At 37.5% G+C, this 20,240-nt stretch overlaps 1 protein-coding gene across 5 annotated transcripts in view; it reads left to right on the top strand.

Moving 5' to 3' along the window:
* The window catches only part of ATP8A1 (ATPase phospholipid transporting 8A1), a 254,190-nt gene that overhangs the window by 136,027 nt on the left and 97,923 nt on the right, over window positions 1-20,240 (top strand). For all 5 annotated transcript variants that reach the window (XM_037829701.1, XM_037829703.1, XM_037829702.1 and 2 more), the window contains 2 exons: window positions 1,154-1,238; window positions 3,672-3,811. In XM_037829701.1, coding sequence (XP_037685629.1) covers window positions 1,154-1,238; window positions 3,672-3,811 — 225 coding nt within the window. The remainder of the gene's footprint in view (window positions 1-1,153; window positions 1,239-3,671; window positions 3,812-20,240) is intronic.

Raw genomic sequence — 20,240 nt, 5'->3', positions numbered from 1 at the left:
AAGTTATACCTCATATTCTCAGGGAGACATGAGGGGAAATTATCATTTCCTTTTGCTTTGCCCCGCCCCCTTCCCATTCTGCCACTGAAAAATGAAAAGAAATTCATAATTGGGACCTGGATTATTCCATCTGTTCTGAGGTCACTATGTTCTATTGCTCTCCTGGGTTCTAAATCATATTCCATTAGTCTGCTTCCAAATTGCAGCCTTGAGACTGGGGACCAAAAAAGTGGGTAATACCACTGAGAAAGTAATTGCAGGTAAACGATTTATTTTTTCCTGGTCTAATAAAACCATGAAGGCTGAACACTAAAATTCTTAAGACATTAAGCCAAAGCAAAAGAATAACTAAAGGATCAATAGGCACTTTATAAAGAGAGGAAAAACTGGATGAACATAAGTGGTACCTAAAGCAAAAGTTGAAAAGGACTTTCAGGATAACCCTGTAATTGCATTTTACAGATTAAGTAAATCAAATCTTAAAGTCTTGAGTGATTCAGTCAGAAATAACACAGTTTTGCTCGGGTTCTTTTCTAGTATACCCAACTGGCCTTTGCAGTGGATTTAGCTCAGTGTTTCTCAGTCTTTTCCTCTGTATCATTGTGTAAAGAAAGATGCTCTAACCCCTAAAACATTCCATGATCAAAAGAGATTAGGACATATAGCAATTTGCCCTTTTAGAGATCCACCATATACACTAGCATTTTAAAGACTCTTAGAAGTGTTGCAGCAGGGCAAGCTCTTTAGCTTTGTTCAGTCCAGCATTTTCCAAAACTTCACTGACTGCTGGACCCTTCTTTGTCACACCTGTGAACACCCTGCAGCGTTCTACCAAACCTTCAGGAATGGGGGTAGATCTTGCAGCATGTGGGAGTTGTGAGGTATTGTTAGAATATGAGATTTTTAATATTAGAGTAATTAGGGATTTATTCAGTAAGAAGAAACATGGAAAAATATAGCTTTAGAACCTTATTTAGGAAATATATCATTAAATATATATATTTAGGAAAAATATTTCATGCTTTCATATTAATGCTAAAAGTGATTGGTTGTTTTTATACTGCTTTGCTACTAATAATGTTGCCAGCATCAACTTCATTAAACTCATAAGGCTTAATTAAGCTTAATTAATTGCCATCTGTTTATTTTCCAGGACACTGTAATTTATGATCGACTGGCTGAGACTTCAAAATACAAAGAAATTACCCTGAAACATTTGGAGCAGTTTGCTACAGAAGGTGAGTGTAACATGGCAATAAAGTGTGATTAAAATAAAACAAAATCATTACTCTTGTTATGTTGCAGGATCATTTTTATTTCACTTAGAGATTTTTAAAGTAGGATATTGATTATTGTTGATAGTTTAGATTATACTATCTGCTGTTCCCAGCCAGTATTTTTATTTTACTTTCCTAAAAGTGTATTGATTAAAATGTTGAGAGATTTGTCCCCACATTTTGTGGGGTAGGGCCTAGAAATCTGATTCACTCTTTAGAATGGGTACTGTTTACAATTTAAATATACAATTTCTCGGGCAATTCATTAGGAAAAAAAGTAAAAGTCAAACAACTGAGATTGTCTACTCTGCTTAAGAAAGAGAGATCAGTTAAACTAGATAACTATTGAATAGTTATTCAATTTAGTTTCAGCACAAGACTTTTTGTAAAGCCCCTACCACATGCCAGACTTTGTGTGAGGCCTGGAAATCCATCATGAACAAAATTAGCATTGTCTCTGTCCTGAAATGATGTGACCTGGAAGACAAAACAGGAGATAGTCAAGTGGGATGATCTACATTAGATGAAAGTAAGTGAGGGTTGTTAAGTTCTATGGTTAGTTCTTAGAAGAATGTGTAGAGACTTACCTTTAAACTTAATCACGGTGGTCAGAGCTGTATCTAAATCTTCCATCTAAGGTTTCACCCTTTTGCTTCAGCTAGAACTGTTGTCTATGGCACCAAGCCTGACCTTTGATCAAATCTTTTTTCCTCCTAATCCAAGCTGGGAAAAGATAGGAATGTTTTTTAAAGTACTAGGCTTTTGAAAGCAAGCCCACAAAGAACCCGCTCACAATTTTCCTCCAAAATGCAGGAGCTTGGAAACACACATGTCCCTAGAGTTCAGATTCCATAAGGCACAGCCTCAGACAGGCTGGCATGTATAACCTACCCAGCACACAGCACAGGTTCTTTTGGGAGTGTGAGGGAGGACTGTCTTTTTTCCTCTCTGGTTGGATGGTAAACAAAGATACTCCAATTCCTAGACAGATTTGAACTGGCTTTGTCCCCACCTGCACCCCATTCTCTCTGGCCCTGAGCTGAATGACACTTCTACTACATAGCCAGCCTGGAGTTAAGTTCTCCAGCCAAGTTTCTAAAAAAGAAAAGCATTACAAATATGGCCCTGAAAGTTTTAAGTTCCATGCTCAGTGATCTGGCAATAGACAACTCTGCTCCTTTCATAGAAGGTATAGTCCTCTGACTACCATATGTCTACCTTTTGCTTCTTCCTTCTGACCTAGTCTCCCAGCCATGTTTGATTCAACTAGAGATCTTTAGGGCATGCATCTGGTCATAGTCATTCTAAGAGTTCAGTTACCTTGAGTGAGGATGTCTTCTTGTGAACCTAGATAACTGCTTCCTTCTGTGGCTGACAAATGCTTTTCCTCCTAACTGTTCCAGTTCATTTACTTTTTCCTGGCTGAGAATAGTCTCCAAGTAAGTGATGAAATTGATAGCACTGGGGGTAGGCCACGTCAGACATCATCTTTGACTGTTTTCCCAAGGCATTTCTGATAAGCTGTTCTCTTTTGCCACTATCCCTCAACTATACTTAAACTCTTTATACTACAGATTTACAGTGGTAAAGAGCAATGCTAAATACAGTCATATATCCCAGCAAGAGAAAGGTGGCTTTCCCAAGAGACTCCCCACGAGGGTCCCCCACTTCTATCCTTCATAAGCTTCTGTGAACTACTATGACAAGCCGTCCACTTAAGAGCCAGCGCAAAGTACTTGAGTTAAAGGTATAAAGAAATCAAGGACCTTACCCCATAGGAGCTTTTATTGACAATAAGAGACCACAAGAAAAACAGTATGAAACTCGTTCACGACACAGGAGTGTTTTGGGATTTCAGCCTATGGGGTCTCGTGGGGAGAGCTGGCTTCAAAGAGATGATTATTAATCTAGATCTTAGAGTAGATTAAAGGTGGGTACTGGAGGGAGGTGGAGTGTAAGGAGAAAGAGTGACCAGTATGTGCAAAGCAAGAATATAAGACCCTTGGTATGTAGGAAGGGAATGACAGGGAATGGGGTTGAAGGCAGTTGATAAAATGTATATGAGCCATACTTTGGGGTTTGGACTTCATCCTGGAGAACTGTTGGAAGATTTCAAGTGAAGGAATAACCTGTTAGCATTAAGATTTTAGAAAAGTCACTCCAGGTCTGGGGGATGAATTTGAAAGGTTGGAAAATGAAAGCAGAGTGCCAGTTGTAAAGACTAGGGAAACCTTAGTATGTATTCTATTCTAGGGCCTTGTCATGAATTTCAGCCTATTATTTGAATTTTATGAGTCTTTCCAGAATGAGACGTTGTTAAATAATTATGGAAACCTCAGACTTCTGAATACAATCTTATTTGGTATTGGTGGTGGTGTATGCTACCTTTTTCAGGGTTGAGGACATTATGTTTTGCCGTGGCTGAGATTTCAGAGAGCGACTTTGAGGAGTGGCGAGCAGTCTATCAGCGTGCATCAACGTCTGTACAGAACAGGCTACTCAAACTCGAAGAGAGTTACGAGTTAATTGAAAAGGTAGGTGGGAGACTATTTTGTTCATTGTATCGGAAGATTTGTTTCTGGGAATTTTCTATCTTTATTCAAGGGACCAATGGAATAAAAACCAAAATTTCTTGATACGCTCCTTACTGTGGACTTTCCTTTCATTGTCTGTTTAACCACTGACAACTCTTAATACAGGTTGAAGTTTTTGCTGAAAAGTCTTTGGACTTCAGCATTATTGAGTGTAGATCTTCACCGTTTTCACAATTTTTAGATCAAGGTTAGGCTAGCAATCTCCTTGCCAACATATTCCATTACTCTGCATTACTGAGAATACAGAGCATTCCTACACACACACGCACCCACACACACATACATGCACATACACACAAATGCATACCTATACACGTTACTTGCACATGCTTGCATATGTAGTTTAAACATATGTATAATACATAATGTAAAATAATTACATGATATAGCTGTGAATATAATATATTGTAATTGATAATAAATGTTGTGAATAATTGAGTACTTACACCTGACCAGTAGTCACTGTGTTACACTTAAACATATATCATTTCTGTGCATAACTATAAATATCCTCATTTTAACAATAAGGAAACAATTATTCAGCAAGAAAGCAATGGCTACCCTATGATTGATACTGTATAAACAGCAAAACATGTTGCTTCCTTAAATAAGAATGGCAAACATTTTATGTATTACTTACTACATGCCAGATGCCCTTCAAAGGACATACATCTATTAACCAATTTAATCCTCACAACATCCCTTTGAGGTAGGAGTCGCCCTATTTTATAGACAGAGAAATCAAGGCAGCAGAGACACTTAAGTAACTTGACCAAGAGTACAACAGCTAGTAAGAGTATGAGCCAGAATTCCCCCTGTGGCTCCAGAGTTCATGCCCTTAACCACTCAGATACCTTCATTATGACCTTTAGCCTCCCATTAAATAACTCCCCAATTACTTAATTCCTTCAGCTATGCTCAAGCTTGCCTGTTAGCCACACTGCTGACTTGATCTTGTGCCCAGGTAAGTAAAGCTGCCATTTCTTTCCTCCTTCCTCAAACCATGGTGTTTCTATCTTTAAAGGTAGCGGCGCTACAGATAGCTCCCTGGATTATCACCCCGTTTCCCTCTTCATCTGCCCTTTCCCCTGTACACTGCTGGGAAATGCCATGCTCCAACTGCAGGTGGTTTCTCTGTTGATTACACTCGCTACATGTTACTTAGATTTTGTTTTCCTATGTCCTCAATAGATTGTGATTGCTTTAAAAGCTGGTGGTTTCTCATACCTCCTTATACTTGAATTTAATTTTGTATCCTGCATATTTCCAAGAAGATTTGTGATAGTTTATATGGTACTTTACAACTTGGTGCTCCCCACCCCCAATTTTAGAGGTGTTCACAGCAGGGGGCTTATTGCTCAACATACTAAATCTTTTTTTTTTTTTTTTTGCCGCTTCCTAACATACTTTTATATGATTCTTTCTTAGAGGTATTATGTGGCAAAAATAATTTGAGGCTGTGACCATAATCTCCTTTAATCTCTTTCCAACGAAAGACACATACTGTCATAAAGCACTCATGGTGTTGACTTTTAAACTTTTGCTTTTCTTCCTTTCTCAAGAAATAAATATATAATTACCCTCTTTGGAAATGGCTTTTGTCTCCTTTTATACCCAGTCTGAATATAATGTAGCTGTTTCCCTCATATCTAATGAGATAGAATTAATATATAGTGTCAATACAAATATATTTGAAAATGGATTCCAAATATATTAAAATTGCTTCCAGTGGAAGCCCACTGTAAAAAATATTCGAGGTATTGCATATAGAGTGTGCCTAGCATTCTTAATCTGAATGTCCTAGAGTTTATAGATTAGATTTTCTACATTTAACAGGTTTGTTTTTTTTAAATATCTGTGAAGTCTTGTAACTCCTTTCCCTGCAGTACATCAACCTTTTTCCAGCAGATGGCAGTAGTGAGTCACAATGAAATTTAAGTTGCCTTGTGGAAATCCAGTGAAAGTATATGTATATTTTTTAGGTTCCAAATGCAGACACCTCCGTTATGATTCCCTCTTACCTAAAATAAATGAAAAAGAGAAGTTATAGCTCATTCATCTTTACTTTATGATAGGCCATGCTCTCTAACTTTTGTTGAAACTTCTAAGACCCAGAAAAGTAAAGAGATCTCTTGCTCAGCCAGCTCATTCTAAATAACTGGCTTTCTATATCCATCTATATTAGTTTCTAAGGTTACTGAAACAAATTACTACAAACTGGGTAGCTTAAAATGACGGGAATGTGGCCTCTCACAGTTCTGGAGGCTGGATGTCCAACATCAAGGTGTGGGCAGATGTGGTTCCTTCTGCGGACTCTGAGGCATGAACCGTTCCTTGCCTCTCTCCTGGCTCCTGGTGGTTGCTGGTGATTCTCCGTATTCCTCGGCCTGTGTTCTCCTTCGTGCCCCTGTGTGAGGCATGGCCTTCCTATGAGGACAATAGTCATTGGATTTAGGGCCCACCCTAAACCACTGTGACTTCATCTTAACTTGAGTACATCCGCAAAGCCTCTGTTTCCAAATAACATCAGCACATCTTTTAGGGGGCATGCAATTCAACCCACAATACCATCCCTGCCCCTGAAACTGGAGTTTCACTCAGTTATTCATTTAATAGACTCTCACTGAGTAGCTTTACATGCTAGTTATTGGGGCTGCACAAGCAAAAAAGGCCCACTGGGTGTCATGGTCTGAACAGATTCCTTAAGTGAGGAACAGAAGGACCCACGAACTTGGCCCTAAGGAAGTTTTCAGAGAAGTGGTAACTTTTGAAATGGGCCTCAAAAGATTACTTTACCAGGTAGAGGAGGACAGAAGGGCTTTTCAGGGAGAAGGATGGGCAATAATGACACAGTGATCTCTGAGACGGAGAGTGATTTTCCTGAAAACACTTCTCCTAGCCTGATAATTTGAGGACTTCAGGGGTTTTTGATATATCTACAGCCAGGGTGATAGCACTTCTTTCTTGGTCTGAGCTTTTCGTGTGTGTGTGTGTGTGTGTGTGTGTGTGTGTGTGTGTGTGTGTGTGTTTGTGTTTTTGTTTTTTGGGTTTGTTTTTTGTTTTTGTTTTTGTTAAAATCACCTGGGATTAGTGTTAACTAGAAGTCTGGGTTACTGCCATTGAAACCAGCGTGGTCAGGCACCATCAGCTTGTCTGACCACGATCCTGGACCCAGCTCAGGGTCCAGTATCACCCTGGCTTTCAGTTTAGCTGCCACAGTCTTAGGGTTCAGCCATTTCTGCTTTTTACTTTGCTGTGTTATCTTAGACATATTGATTATGTGATCTATTTTTATGTGGTTGGAATCAATTTTTTATGTAGACGTAATAATACTGGACTTGGCATAGAAGATGGTGAATTTTTAAACTGAGAGTGGTTTTCAAGTCTGGTGTATTTTGTTAGAGCAGAGCCCATTTTCCAAACAAAATCTTGCCTGGATCATAATATGTAACTGGTAAAAGCAGAGCTGCTCTGGTTTAAGAGTAGAGGGAGTAGGAAGTTGCCCCTAATTAGCTCTCCCCACCCCCTCCGTCTTGCCATCCTGGTGGTCAGTGAGGGGATCTGAACAACTCTGGAGCTGCACTGAGCAGTTTGAAAACTGTATAATATTACATATGTGTGTGTTTTAGAAAATGTATGTTGTAGCATGACTATTGACATTTACCCTCACTTGTCAACAGAAGATCAGAACATTGTGGTTACATGAAATATGTTTCTGAACATTTGAATTAATGATACAAAATGCCCTTGACACATTAATCCATGAGACTGTATTATATTAAAGATATTCAAAATTTGAAAGATTTGTAGAGCTTTTCCTGCAAACAAGAATGTTTTTAATATGTTACAAAATGAATGAAAATTTTACAAAATGATTAAGGTTGTACTTTTAAACTTTGCTCTCTATCTTATCCCTCCAATGTTTGTTCCAACCCATAATTCAGTTTTTAAAATTTAATTAAAGCATTATTCCTTTGGGAGCTATAACTCCTAGCATAAGTTGAAAAAGTATTCACATATGCCAAGAAGATTCTAAGAAGATGCTGATATCTGTCCCTTGATGCAGTGCTTTGTTAGTTTTCTACCTGGGGTTTGAAATAGTTCTCGGTTATTGTCATCCTCATTAACAATCATTATTAGAGGAGAGGAATTGGGCTTTTAAATTCATCTGTAAGATATAATCATCATCTCTGCTACAGAATTGTTTGGTGTGAACTCGAACACTTATAGTCTTATGGTAAACTTTTCAGGATATTAAAATATATTTAAGGCTATAGTAGGTTCAAGAATCAGTTACTGAAGCGTCTTTATTCTTTTACTAAATATAAGCTAAGAGGAGATATGTATTACTAGGGGTGCCTAACTTGTTCAGGAACAAAAAAGTTCACGTAAACACCGAAGGGGTTATTAGAATCATATCAGATGCTTCAGTTGTCTTGACCCAATTTTAGGAGGAGAATTACAGCTTTGCCTTGGGTATTGTGGACAGTAACACCTTGCAATCCCTCTTCATTACCACTTGAGAGAATTTACAGTTGTCTCATTCTTTCAGATGACAAACTACTTGACCTGTTTTACCTTTCTTAACCTCATTCTTTTCAAAGACAACAAACATATTTGGCCTCATAACTTTAAATTATGAAACCACTGCTAGTATTGGTCTATATCTTTTAAAAATCAGATTATTTTAAAAATTCATTTGTATTTGGATAGGAAAAGATTGTAAATAGGTAACAGAATAACAAAGCTTTAATATCTCATTAGCAGTGGTTTCTCAGAAATTTTTCACCTTTTTAATCTGCCACTTTACTTTTATTCTAACATATTTCTAAAACACATAAGTTATTTTCTGCATTATATTCGTGCCATGCTGAATTCCTTTGAAAATTAATAAAATACAGATGGCTGTGATCATACATAACAGAGAAGATTTTATAATTAAATAATTGGTTAAAGTGTGAAGGTGAGCCCTCATGGTAAATATAGTTTTTGAGAATTGTTCATTTCACTTGCTTCAATAGAAAAATATATCTTTAGCATTGTGTAGATTGCCTATTAATAGCTTCTAATGTTTACAAAGGTAAATTATCTTGGGCATTGCAGAAAAACAGAAAACAATGTGAGGTATAGTACGTATCCAGATTGGGCAGTGATTTGAAGCGGCATTCCCCTGGTGATAAAATTGTTCTTTTTTTATGAGGCATGGATTGGGAAATATTTTTTTTTTAATTAAAACTTAAATAATGCTTTTATCTGTTAAATTTTTTTTATAGATTATGGGTCACTGATTACTCTTTAAGAACTCTTTCTGATTACTTAAGAGTAATCAGAAAGATGTAATTCTGTCATCACCTAGCTTTCCTTCGAATCACATAGGCATATTGTATTTGACAAGCACTTGATAATGTGTGATTAATGTACACCCTTCACTAGATTGAAGCATTATGAGAGTAGGGACCATATTTTATCATTCATCACTGTATTACCAGTGCCTGTCTGGCCCATGGGAATAACTCAATAAATATTTGATGAATAAATGAATGACTCAAATAATTTATTTAGATGCTGGAGCTTAGTAAGTACTCGCTTAATGAAATCCTGGCCACTATTGCTGATATAGTTCATGCTTTCTGCACATCCAGGACGCTAACATCAAAGGTGATGGCACTATGGAAGTCATTTAGGAACATGTTAGAAAAGGAGTTAATAAATTTACAGAATGAATTCTTTAGAAGTTTAGACTCATCAATTTTAAAACCTGTCTTCAAAGTTACTTTAATGTATAAATGCAAATGGATATGGTTGGAAATACTTAGCAGCACATGTTGAACTCTACTGCATGGCAGGCTGTGCTCTGGGCCCCAGAACACAGCAGCAAAGAAAGAGAAAAAAAAAAATCCCTGCCTTTGTGTTAGTAGTGGAAGATAGGCAGTAAACTTGTAAACAAGAAATATAATTCCAGGCAGCATTTAGTGCCCTGGGCATGAGATAAGGCACTCGGGGTGTGACCACAGTAAGGCAATGACTGGGGAGGGATGGGCACTCTTCCTTTACTAGGGAGCTCAGAAGAGGAGTTGATACTTCAGCTGCAAATTCAATGAGTAGGAGACGGAGGGAAAGAAGAGCAGGCCGGGTCTAGCTTACAACATATGCAAAAGCCCTGAGGCCAGAGAAGTGAGGAGGGGTGGAAAGGCAGCTGGAGTGCCAACTAGGTTGGTGAGCCTGGAGTGGGGCCAGAATGGAAGCCTGACTTCCTACCTCCCACCTCTTCTTAATGCATACAGTCTTTCCTATTCTTCCTAGAAACAAACATGGTTCCTGCATGTCTCTGCTCTAAAACCTTGGGAGGCTCTCCATCACTTACAGAGACGACATGCGGGACATACAGGGCTTTGAAATCTAATCTCAGCCCTACTTTTCCCACCTTCTCACTTCCCATTCACCCTCTAGTCCTTCTCACCCCCTCACTGAACCCCAGAACTTTCATCACCCCTGATTGCTTCATGGGAATGAGCCTTTCATGAAAATGGGCCTTTGCATTTGCTGCTCCCTGAATCTGGGATGGCCTTCCTACCTATCTCTGTATGGCAGACCCTGCTGAAGGAAGTGCTGCCTTTTCCAGATCCCAGAGATGAAATCTCCTTGTCTTCTACAGAAGGAACATCCCTTGTGTCCCATTGGCATCTGCCAGGATAAACTGTAGTTTATCTGTTTCCATATTTGTCTCTCCTCCTAGATTAGGGTCTCCTGACAGCAGTCTGACTTAATGGGAAAAGTCACGGGCTTTGGAGAGAGGGAGATGTGGGGTAATGTCCCTACTCTTGATACCTATAACCTTGGACAGTTAAATTCTGTAACTGTTTTCATATCTCCAAAATGAGTACCTAGCTCACAGGATTAGTAGGAATATTAAAAATGATAACATATCTCAGGCAATGTACATGGAATTATTAAGTGTTAAACGAGCATGATGTATACAACCTACTCTCAATATTAAGAAAATAGATAGGAAAAACGATATGGCAAATATGGCAAACTGTTAAAAGTTCGTAGATCAGGGTATTGGCGAAGAGGTGGATATGTTGGGGTTCTCTATGGGTTTTCTATTATTTTAAAAGTTATCTTGTAAGTTTGAAATTATTTCAAAATAAAAGTTAAATATGTTATTTCAGTTAAAGGTTTTTAAAAAATGGCAGCATTAAATACGTAGCTTGGATCTTGGCATATGGTAGGTGCTCTGTAAATCTTTATTGAGTGAGTATCTTCCAGCATCTTACTCTTACAAGAACCCAAAACTACTGTTTCCTGAAAGGGCACAACATTGATGAGATTCATGCAAAATGCATCTGTACCTTGTACATTAAAATCATAAAGTATCTAAACTGAGTCACTTGGAAATTTAAAAACCCAATTCTGAAAGGGCCTAGAATAAAAAGCTAGCTGGTTTGTAGGTACATGTACGGTGCTGACTGGCTTAATAACCCTTTTTATTAACCAAGAATTTTAAGAACACCTTTTTTTAACATTATTTCCTGTACTCCTCCTCAAAATAGTGTTGATATTTCTGAGATTTTTAAAGATTGCCTTGATGTGGTATAATACAGACCAACCATTACACTCAGTGTGACTAAATACAACCGTTTTGCTCTCTCTGCAACATGTGGCAATGAGGTTTAGAAGATTCCTAGAGAAATATAAAACTTAATAGAAAACACTACTTTTCTTGAACATTTATGACTGCCAAGTTCATAGGAACTTGTATTAGAATGGAAGGCTCTTTCAGATGAAACTGCAACTTCTATTCTTAGTAGCTGCAATTACCACTTGCATTTGTACTAAAAACTAGATGAAAATTTACATGATCTTGCTGATTTTGTGGTTAAAATTTCAGTAGTTTCCTGTACACTACTTGCTTAAGAACATTTGCTGTTAGGTCATCTACTAATAAAATGTGCCACTTTGGGGAGCATTTACTAAGCTGCAAGCACTGCTAAGCCCTTTACCCTTATTATTTAGTCCAAGGGGCTCTAAAGTGGGATACACAAGATAATACATTGGAGTGAGGAAGAAAATTTTGGAACTTTCGTTTCTATTTATGTTTTGTCTAATCTCTGGAGATTTTATAATGTGCATAATTTATTAATATTAGAACACGTATGTTCTACAAAACTATAATGCCATAGAAAGAGGTTTAATTTTTTTTCCTAATACAATACTCAAAAAAATTTGAGATGACTGATCTAATTTCATACTCAGAACAGATCCCGTTAAATCAGTATCACTAGCTTTATGTTGATATGGAAATTGATTCTGAGGTAAGTTAAGCTACTTGCTGAAGGACACGTATCTGGTGGTTGGCAGAGCAGGGATTGACGCCCCAGTTCTGCCTTAATTCCAAATCCCATATTAATAATCAGTATGTTTTACTGCTAACTTGGTTTAGAAGAAAGCAAGAATGTCCATCAAATGTTGGAGACTTGGAATAATAGAACGTCACCAACTGTTTAGTTGTATAGTCTCTGAGTACATACTTGGGGCAGGGAGGCATTGGCATGTTCAGGACACATCTAATTAGTGTCAGGCAGCGTCTATGTACTCTATGTAATGTAATGTACTCTGTTTTCCTTAGAAATTTATTTTGTAAGGTGAAATGCATTTTTCATGATTTTCCTCAACTGCTCTTTAGGATCTTCTTATTTAAAGTATTTATGCTTTCTTTAGATCTCCAACCCATTCCTCCTATCTGGCATGATAGATTCCTTATTACAAATGCTTCCTGGTGGACTTTCCACACTGCATATTGCTGTCTTCTCACTCAGATAAGATGGATGTGTTGTTTTTGCAAGCTACACCCAAGTGCCTCTCAAATCCTCATTCCCTTCAGCTTGTGTTTGTGTGTGAGAATTCTGGTTTTATTTGCCAAGCTCTTGACTTTTTGAGAGTTCAGATGTCATTTCTGTGGTTCAAAAAGCAGCAAGTTAAAACCTTGGCCTTGTCAAAGAATAAAATAAAATCGAGCATGTGATTTCTCCAGAACCAGGCAAATGAGCCATGCCAAAGTTTGTTGCTCTTAGTCTTAATACGAAGCTGGGCTTGATCAGAAAGGAAAGGAGATATGAGGTTCTCTTCTTTAAATAAAACCCCATCTTTGTGTGCTAAAAGTTGTCAAGGAGAGAAAGTACAAGAGTGAATGATTCCCAGTGGAATGCAGAGCAGAGAAGATCCCTGGAGATCCTGGAGAGCCAGCGTTTTGGAATGACTCTGTGAATCCCGTAGCCGTTAGCACATCCATATTTTAAAGCTGAAGAAGACTGAAGACTGCAGTAGCCTCTTCACTGGTCTTGCATTCTCTGTTCTTCCATCCCATCCCCTATGGGTCACCTGTGAACTTTCTGAACTGTGACTCTGACCTGCCTCTCCCCTAATAAAATGCTTCACCGGATGCCCTTTGTCTTTGGAATCCTGAGCATAACACACAGACCCTTTGAATTCTGTTCCCTTCCAGTTTTTCCAGCCTCATCTTCCTCACCGCCACACCTCACTTCATTTATTGTTTCCATATTGACTACATTGCAACTTCTCAAACTCAGGCTTTCTCATACCCCTGTCTTAGCATATGTGATTTTTTCTGTTTGGAATTCCCTCTCCCAAGCCCTGCCCACCTCTCCCGATTGTCTGGCTAACTCAGATTCATCATTTAAGATCTAAGTCATGTGTTGACTCTTGGATGGTTTTTTTTTTTTTTTTTTTTTTTTTTTTTTGGTTTTTGAGCCACACAGACTAAGATGCCTTTTCCCTTGCTTATCCTTTGTGCTCCTGTAAAAGTTTGTGTTTAATTTTAAGATAATGTATAACATAAAGTAATGTAATTATTTTGGTGTGGAGGGGCTGTTTCTCTCTGATGGTAATTCTCTATTACAATTAAGAGGCTTATTACTTGGGGCTTGATGACAGCAGCCGGGAAGAAGCTAGGAGAAGCAGATAGCAGTAAAAGGCAAGGTGATACAATCAGAAGCCAAGGCAGGAGGAGTCCAAAAAAGAGTCTCTAATGATGCATACTGAAATATAAATTTTAGGAAGGGCTCTTTGTATCCCCAGCAGGCTGCCCAGAACTACATACTCAGTGTGAATTTGTAAATGAATGAATGATTGCAGGCAGGCATGCTGGGAAAGAAACCATTCCTGAAATATGAATCACTGGGACCTGCAGGTAGAAACAGGAAAATGGGTATACCTATCAGGAATGGCTCATGGCTGAGGCTGAAACCTATTCATGGAAACAAAGTGTTATTGAAGACTGAAGGATAGAGACAAAGATTAAAAACCTAATGATCAGAAGACATTTCTAACATTTATTTAATCCACTTTTACTTTCCATTCACTTCCTTTTGGTTTTTCTTGATTCTTGGTACCTTGTTCTTGTCATCATAGTTCAGCTCTATCTCTTTTTGACCTTGGTCAATTTACTTTACTCTCCAAAGCTCTTAACTAGATTAATAAATGTAAAGCATTTGGCAATATCAGGTGTCCTGTGTTCAGGAAATGTTAGTTGCTTCTTAATCTTCATCCTCCTGGTCACAATTTTATTTCATATTGAAATAAAGGTTAATATATTTTACACATTTTCAATCCATATTTATTACAGTGGGAAAATTTTTCTTTATTTATTTGCCTTTAAAGAAACTTGCCAAGTAGCCCGCATTGTAATCTGAAGCCAACTTGCTATGCGTTTCTTATGTATTTTTTTCTTGCTTAGGAACATACTACAATTTTTAAAAAATAACTGATCTAAGACTTACAAAATATTTACTAATATGGAAATCTGTCATTTTGAGGCTCTGATATTTACAAAAATATACCTGTATTGGGAAAAACATAATTTCTAAGGTTTTCATGGCATATTTTGCCATATAATTTGTTGAATAGTGTCCATGAAGCTGTTTTTTATCTTCACTAGGGTAGAAATTTTACATTTAATATGCAGTTTTAAAAAATTCTGCCAGCATTATGAATATCTGAAAGAGAAAATAAGATTACTGGGGACTTTACTGGGTGAATAAATATTATTTCATGATTTTTCAGTGATAACTAAATCTATATTATGTCAAAGAATTGTCAACCTGAAACCTTCATAACTTTTGGCACAGTGATATTTTGAAAGTAAAATTAGCATTTGGGATTTTTTTTTTTTTTAATTCCATAAATGCCATGGGAATTTTATCATGTTTCAGCACTTGCTAAATATCTAATTCCCATAGTGCCCATTAGTGGCCATCTGTATAAGGCACACATATTTGGGAAGAAACTGATTACGGTCTAAACACTCTTGTGTCATGATCAGGAAAAGCCTGCAAAGTTCAAGTCTTTTTTTCTAACGATCACTATGAAATTGTAAACTGTAGCCAAAGATATTAATTTACAGAGACAGAACAGCTTATCACTTAAGATCCTAATCTCACAATAAATGATACCAGGGAAAAAGGAAAGGAGTTGGTAGAGCCTTCCACTGGAATTAATAAGTGCTGCACTCAAAGAGCTCTTTGGATAAAGGGAAAATTAACAGACTTGGGGCAGAGCATTTCCTTTATAGGAATCAAAGTAGACCCACTACAATTTTGCTTAATATTCAGAAATGTTTTTTCACCCTTTTTAGAAATTCCCTGTTGTCGTAACCACCAACACACTCCATGTAAAGCTACTTGTAACTTTCCTTAGCAGATGCCTTGCTGGCTCTACCCCTGCAGTCCTTTATTTATTTATTTATTTTCTGGTTTGAAGTCTGTTTCCCTTTTACCTGTGTCAAACCAGATGCTTTCATTCTTTCAATTATATTTTCAATATGATCTCCCACTGAAGTCATTTTATTTGTATTAGATTTGTGCATCGTAATGCATACCTGTATACCTTGAGTTCATTTCTTCCCTTAGAGTAGTGCTAACAACTATACAGCCATGTTTGTTTATGTATTTCTAATGAACGTGTTCCAAGTCTCAGCTCTCACAGTGTTCTAAGTGTTTTGTCAAGCAGATTATGTAGAATTTTTTTTAATTTAGAAAATTTTGAGGACTTGTATTACTCAATGAATTATCCCTGTGATCATTAAAGAACTGCATCATAACTTTTTTAGAATATTTGATATTTGAACACAGCTAGATGCTGATCCTAACTGGGATGTGGGCCAGAATGATTTAGTTGCAAATGTCCTAAAAGTAGTTTAAAGAGTTGATTAGATCATTGTCTAAATGTTGAAATACAGCAATTATGATGTCGGCATGTCAATGCTGAACTGTTCTTCCTTTTCATTCTTGAACTTCTTGATGATAATTATTCATCAGGTTATGAAAGATTTCAAAACTCCTCATTAAAGATAATAAAATAATACTATCTCCTTAAAGAAGGAAATTTGCCTTCCTGTTTTATATATTGTATTTTAAGCTGGCATGCATCAAATGTATTTAATAGCTGTACAGTGATTTTGGAATATATTGGAAAGAAAGATTGCAGCATTATTTTATAAAATTTGAATTAATTTTTTTTGGTGTTAGTTCTCACAGCACACACTCTGAATGTTCACTGTCAATGCTCTGGAGATATAAATATGAACACAACGTGAAGACACATCTGCTAGATTCATACATTTAAACAACTAATCCTAATATGAAGACATTTAAGATGTGCAAAGGTGAGCAAAGTGCAACTGGAGCACAGCAGAGGGGAAAAGCATGTTTTAAACAGTAAGAGAACACTTCAAAGGAGCAAAAATTCTGAATTTGGCCTTAAAGTACTAGCTGAGTTTCACTGAGCAAGATGGTAGGAGATGTATGCATGTCCATTTGTCTGCAATTGTTGCATGGTATATCACTGTTGGGTGACTAATTCAACACCCATTCCCAACCTCCTTTTCCCTTGCCATGTCTACTATAGAGACTAGGAAAGCTAAATACTCATTGCTGGGGTAAACATGTAGCACAATCTGGCCAGTTGGCCATAATAAGAAATATGCTGGGGGCTTTGGGAAACACTTGCTTTTCAAATAAGAGACATATACAGTTTTATTATCTTCTTCTTGCCTTGAACATGGCTTTTACAGCTATAATAGTAACAGCCAACTTGAGACATTGAGAGACCAGGAGAATGGGTTGTAATATGGCTGAGCCACTACTTAATACCTGAGCAGCCTAATTCAGTATTATTTAAGTGAGGGAAAACTAAACCTTTGTTTAAGCCATTAGTCAGACTTATCTATTACATGCAGTCAAAAGCATTCCTAACTAATACACATATAAATTACACTCACAGACACACATACACACTTGTGAGTGTTTGTATACATATTTAGCTTTATTCTCCAGGCCCACCAAGACTGGGACTATGTTTAAGCCTCAATTTTGCTGAAAACTAAAGAGGGCTTAAAGTTGGAGGGAAAATAAAAACTGTAATGTTTTCTGTGTTATACCAACCCTGACACCATTCTGAGCACTTAATTTCCTTTGCATCCATCTTCTCCTTATCTAATATTTTAAATAAAAATGAAGGCAAAGGAAGGAGGAGAAGAAAGGTTGATAAGAAAAATGAATGCTGCAGTGGATCTTGCTGGAGGTTAGATTATGGGGAGAATGGGGTAAGACTGAGAATCAATCGGTATTGGCTCTGCAGAGCACTGCTGGGAAGGGTTTCCAGCTAGTTTCAGGGTGTGGTCACACGATGGAAGGAGAGGTTTAAAAGAGAGGTTTAAATGTTAGTCCATCACTGTGCATTCCTATGTATCAGAACCAGGTGATCACCATTACCTGTGTCCATTTGGCAAGCCAAGTTTCTCTAATAGCCTAGAGATTGTTGTTGTTGTTTTTCCTTCATTCAGGAAGATCAGAATAGAATCCATTCATGTTAGATCTTGCTTGAAAGATATCATCTTCAAATGAGCAAGAGTCTTTAATGCATTCTGACCTTCCACCACTCAAATGTGGGAAAATGTGAAAAACACTCAACCTGTTCCTTTTAACAGAAACAGATGCTATCACTTTATTGTTCTCTTCCTCATAATTTCTAATTGTATCACTTGTATAAATTTCCTAACACTAAATCAAATTACAATTTAATAGCATCAACATATATTCTTACTCTTTTTGAAACAGGGCACCAAAATTGCGTCTTCCCTGTGGTGATCTTCCACGGTTTGGGGGTTTTAGTTTTGGTTTTTAAATCTGCCTGCTGCTTTTTAAATGACTTTCAATTTTCCCCCTTCTATATGTGTTTTTTAGAATTAGTTCCTGACCTTAGGGAGGAATAAGGTAAGACAGTAGTTTCGGGGAGCCTTAGTCTCATGCCAAAGTACTAGATGAAAGTCAGAGATCCTTAAGAGAGAAAATTCACCGAGACAGTTCGTTTTTACACCAAAGCCGATGGTTTTAGTCTGATTTAAAAACTTATACACACTTCAATTCTTTGTTCTTAACAAAGAATCTAAACTGGTTTTCCTCTTAAATTTTTTATCACTCAACTACAACCAACAGAATGGAAGAAAATATTTGGAAAACATATATTTTTAACTATTTAATATCCAGAATATGTAAAGAACTCCTATAGCTCAGCAACAAGGAGACAAACCATTCCATTTTAAAATGGGCAAAGGACTTGACATTTCTCCAAAGATATACAGATGTCCAATAAACAACTTAAAAGATGTTCAACATCATTAGCCTTTAGGGAAATGCAAATCAAAACCACAAGATACCACCTCACACCCACTCAAATGGCTACTATTAAGAAATAGAGAATAACAGTCAGTTGGTTCAAACACTACAATTACATGGAACTTTGTATAGGAAGTGAGCTATGGTAGGTCTGTATAAATTAGAATGAAATAGCAACACATCCTAAAGTAATTTGAGTGGAAAATAAAAATATATATTCAGGGCCCCCCTGAAGAGCTGGGGGAGGATGCAGAGGTGTTGGACTTCCTCACCTGGATTATTGCTGATGTTCTCACAAACATTGGGGACTGACGGCTTGATGTGCTGAGCCCTCTGTCTTGGGGCTGCCCCTATGAAGCTTGTTGCTGCAAGGACAGGCTAACCCTGCTTATAATTGTGCCTAAGAGTCTCCCCCTGAGTGCCTCTTTGTTGCTCAGATGTGGCCTTCTCTCTCTAAGTCACCTTGGCGGGTGATCTTGCTGCCCTCCCCACTATGTGGGACCTGCCTCCCAGGGGTGTAAATCTCCCTGGCAATGCAGGATATGACTCCCAGGGATGAATCTGGACCCACACCATGGGATTGAGAACATCTTCTTGATCAAAAGGGGGATACAGAATGAAACAAAATAAAGCTTCAGTTGCTGAGAGATTTCAGATGGAGTCAAGAGGTCACTCTGGTAGACATTCTTATGCACTATACTGATAACACTTTTTAGTTTTTAATATATTGGAATAGCTAGAAGTAAATATCTGAAACTACCAAACTGCAACCCAGTAGCCTTGACAAGATGATTGTATAACAATGTAGCTTACAATGGGTGACAGTGTGATTGTGAAAACCCTGTGGATCGCACTCCTTTATCTGGTGTGTGGATGGATAAGTAGAAAAATGGGGACAAAACCTAAATGAAAAATAGGGTGGGATGGAGAGGGGAGGAATCTGTTTTTTGTTTGTTTGTTTGTTTGTTTTTGTCTGTGAAAAATTTAAGCTCTCCCTCAAATTTGAAGGAGAGCTTTGCTGGATAAAGTATTCTTGGCTGGAAATTTTTCTCACTCAGAATTTTAAATATATCGTGCCACTGCCTTCTCGCCTCCATGGTGGCTGCTGAGTAGTCACTACTTAGTCTTATGCTGTTTCCTTTGTATGTGGTGAATTGCTTTTCTCTTGCTGCTTTCAGAACTTGCTCCTTCTCTTCTGTGTTTGACAGTGTGATCAGAATATGTCTCGGAGTGGGTTTATTTGGATTTATTCTATTTGGAGTTCACTGAGCATTTATGATTTGTGTATTTATGTTGTTTAGAAGATTTGGGAAGTTTTCCCCAACAATTTCTTTGAATATTCTTCCTAGACCTTTACCCTTTTCTTCCCCTTCTGGAACACCAATGAGTCTTATATTCGGACGTTTCATATTATCTATCATATCCCTGAGGTCCATTTCGATTTTTTCAATTTTTTTCCCCATTCTTTCTTTTATGCTTTCATTTTCCATTCTGTCATCTTCCAGGTCACTGATTCGTTGTTCAGCTTCCTCTAGTCTTGTACTATGAGTGTCCAGAATCTTTTTAATTTGGCCTACAATTTCTTTAATTTCCATAAGATCATCCATTTTTTTAGTTAGTCTTGCAATGTCTTCTTTATGCTCTTCTAGGGTCTTTTTGATATCCTTTGTATCCCG

Source organism: Choloepus didactylus, chromosome 3 (assembly GCF_015220235.1).
Source record: "Choloepus didactylus isolate mChoDid1 chromosome 3, mChoDid1.pri, whole genome shotgun sequence".
Taxonomy (NCBI): Eukaryota; Metazoa; Chordata; class Mammalia; order Pilosa; family Megalonychidae; genus Choloepus; species Choloepus didactylus.
The sequence above is the reverse complement of the archived record's forward strand: the minus strand, read 5'-3'. Positions and strand labels throughout refer to the sequence as shown.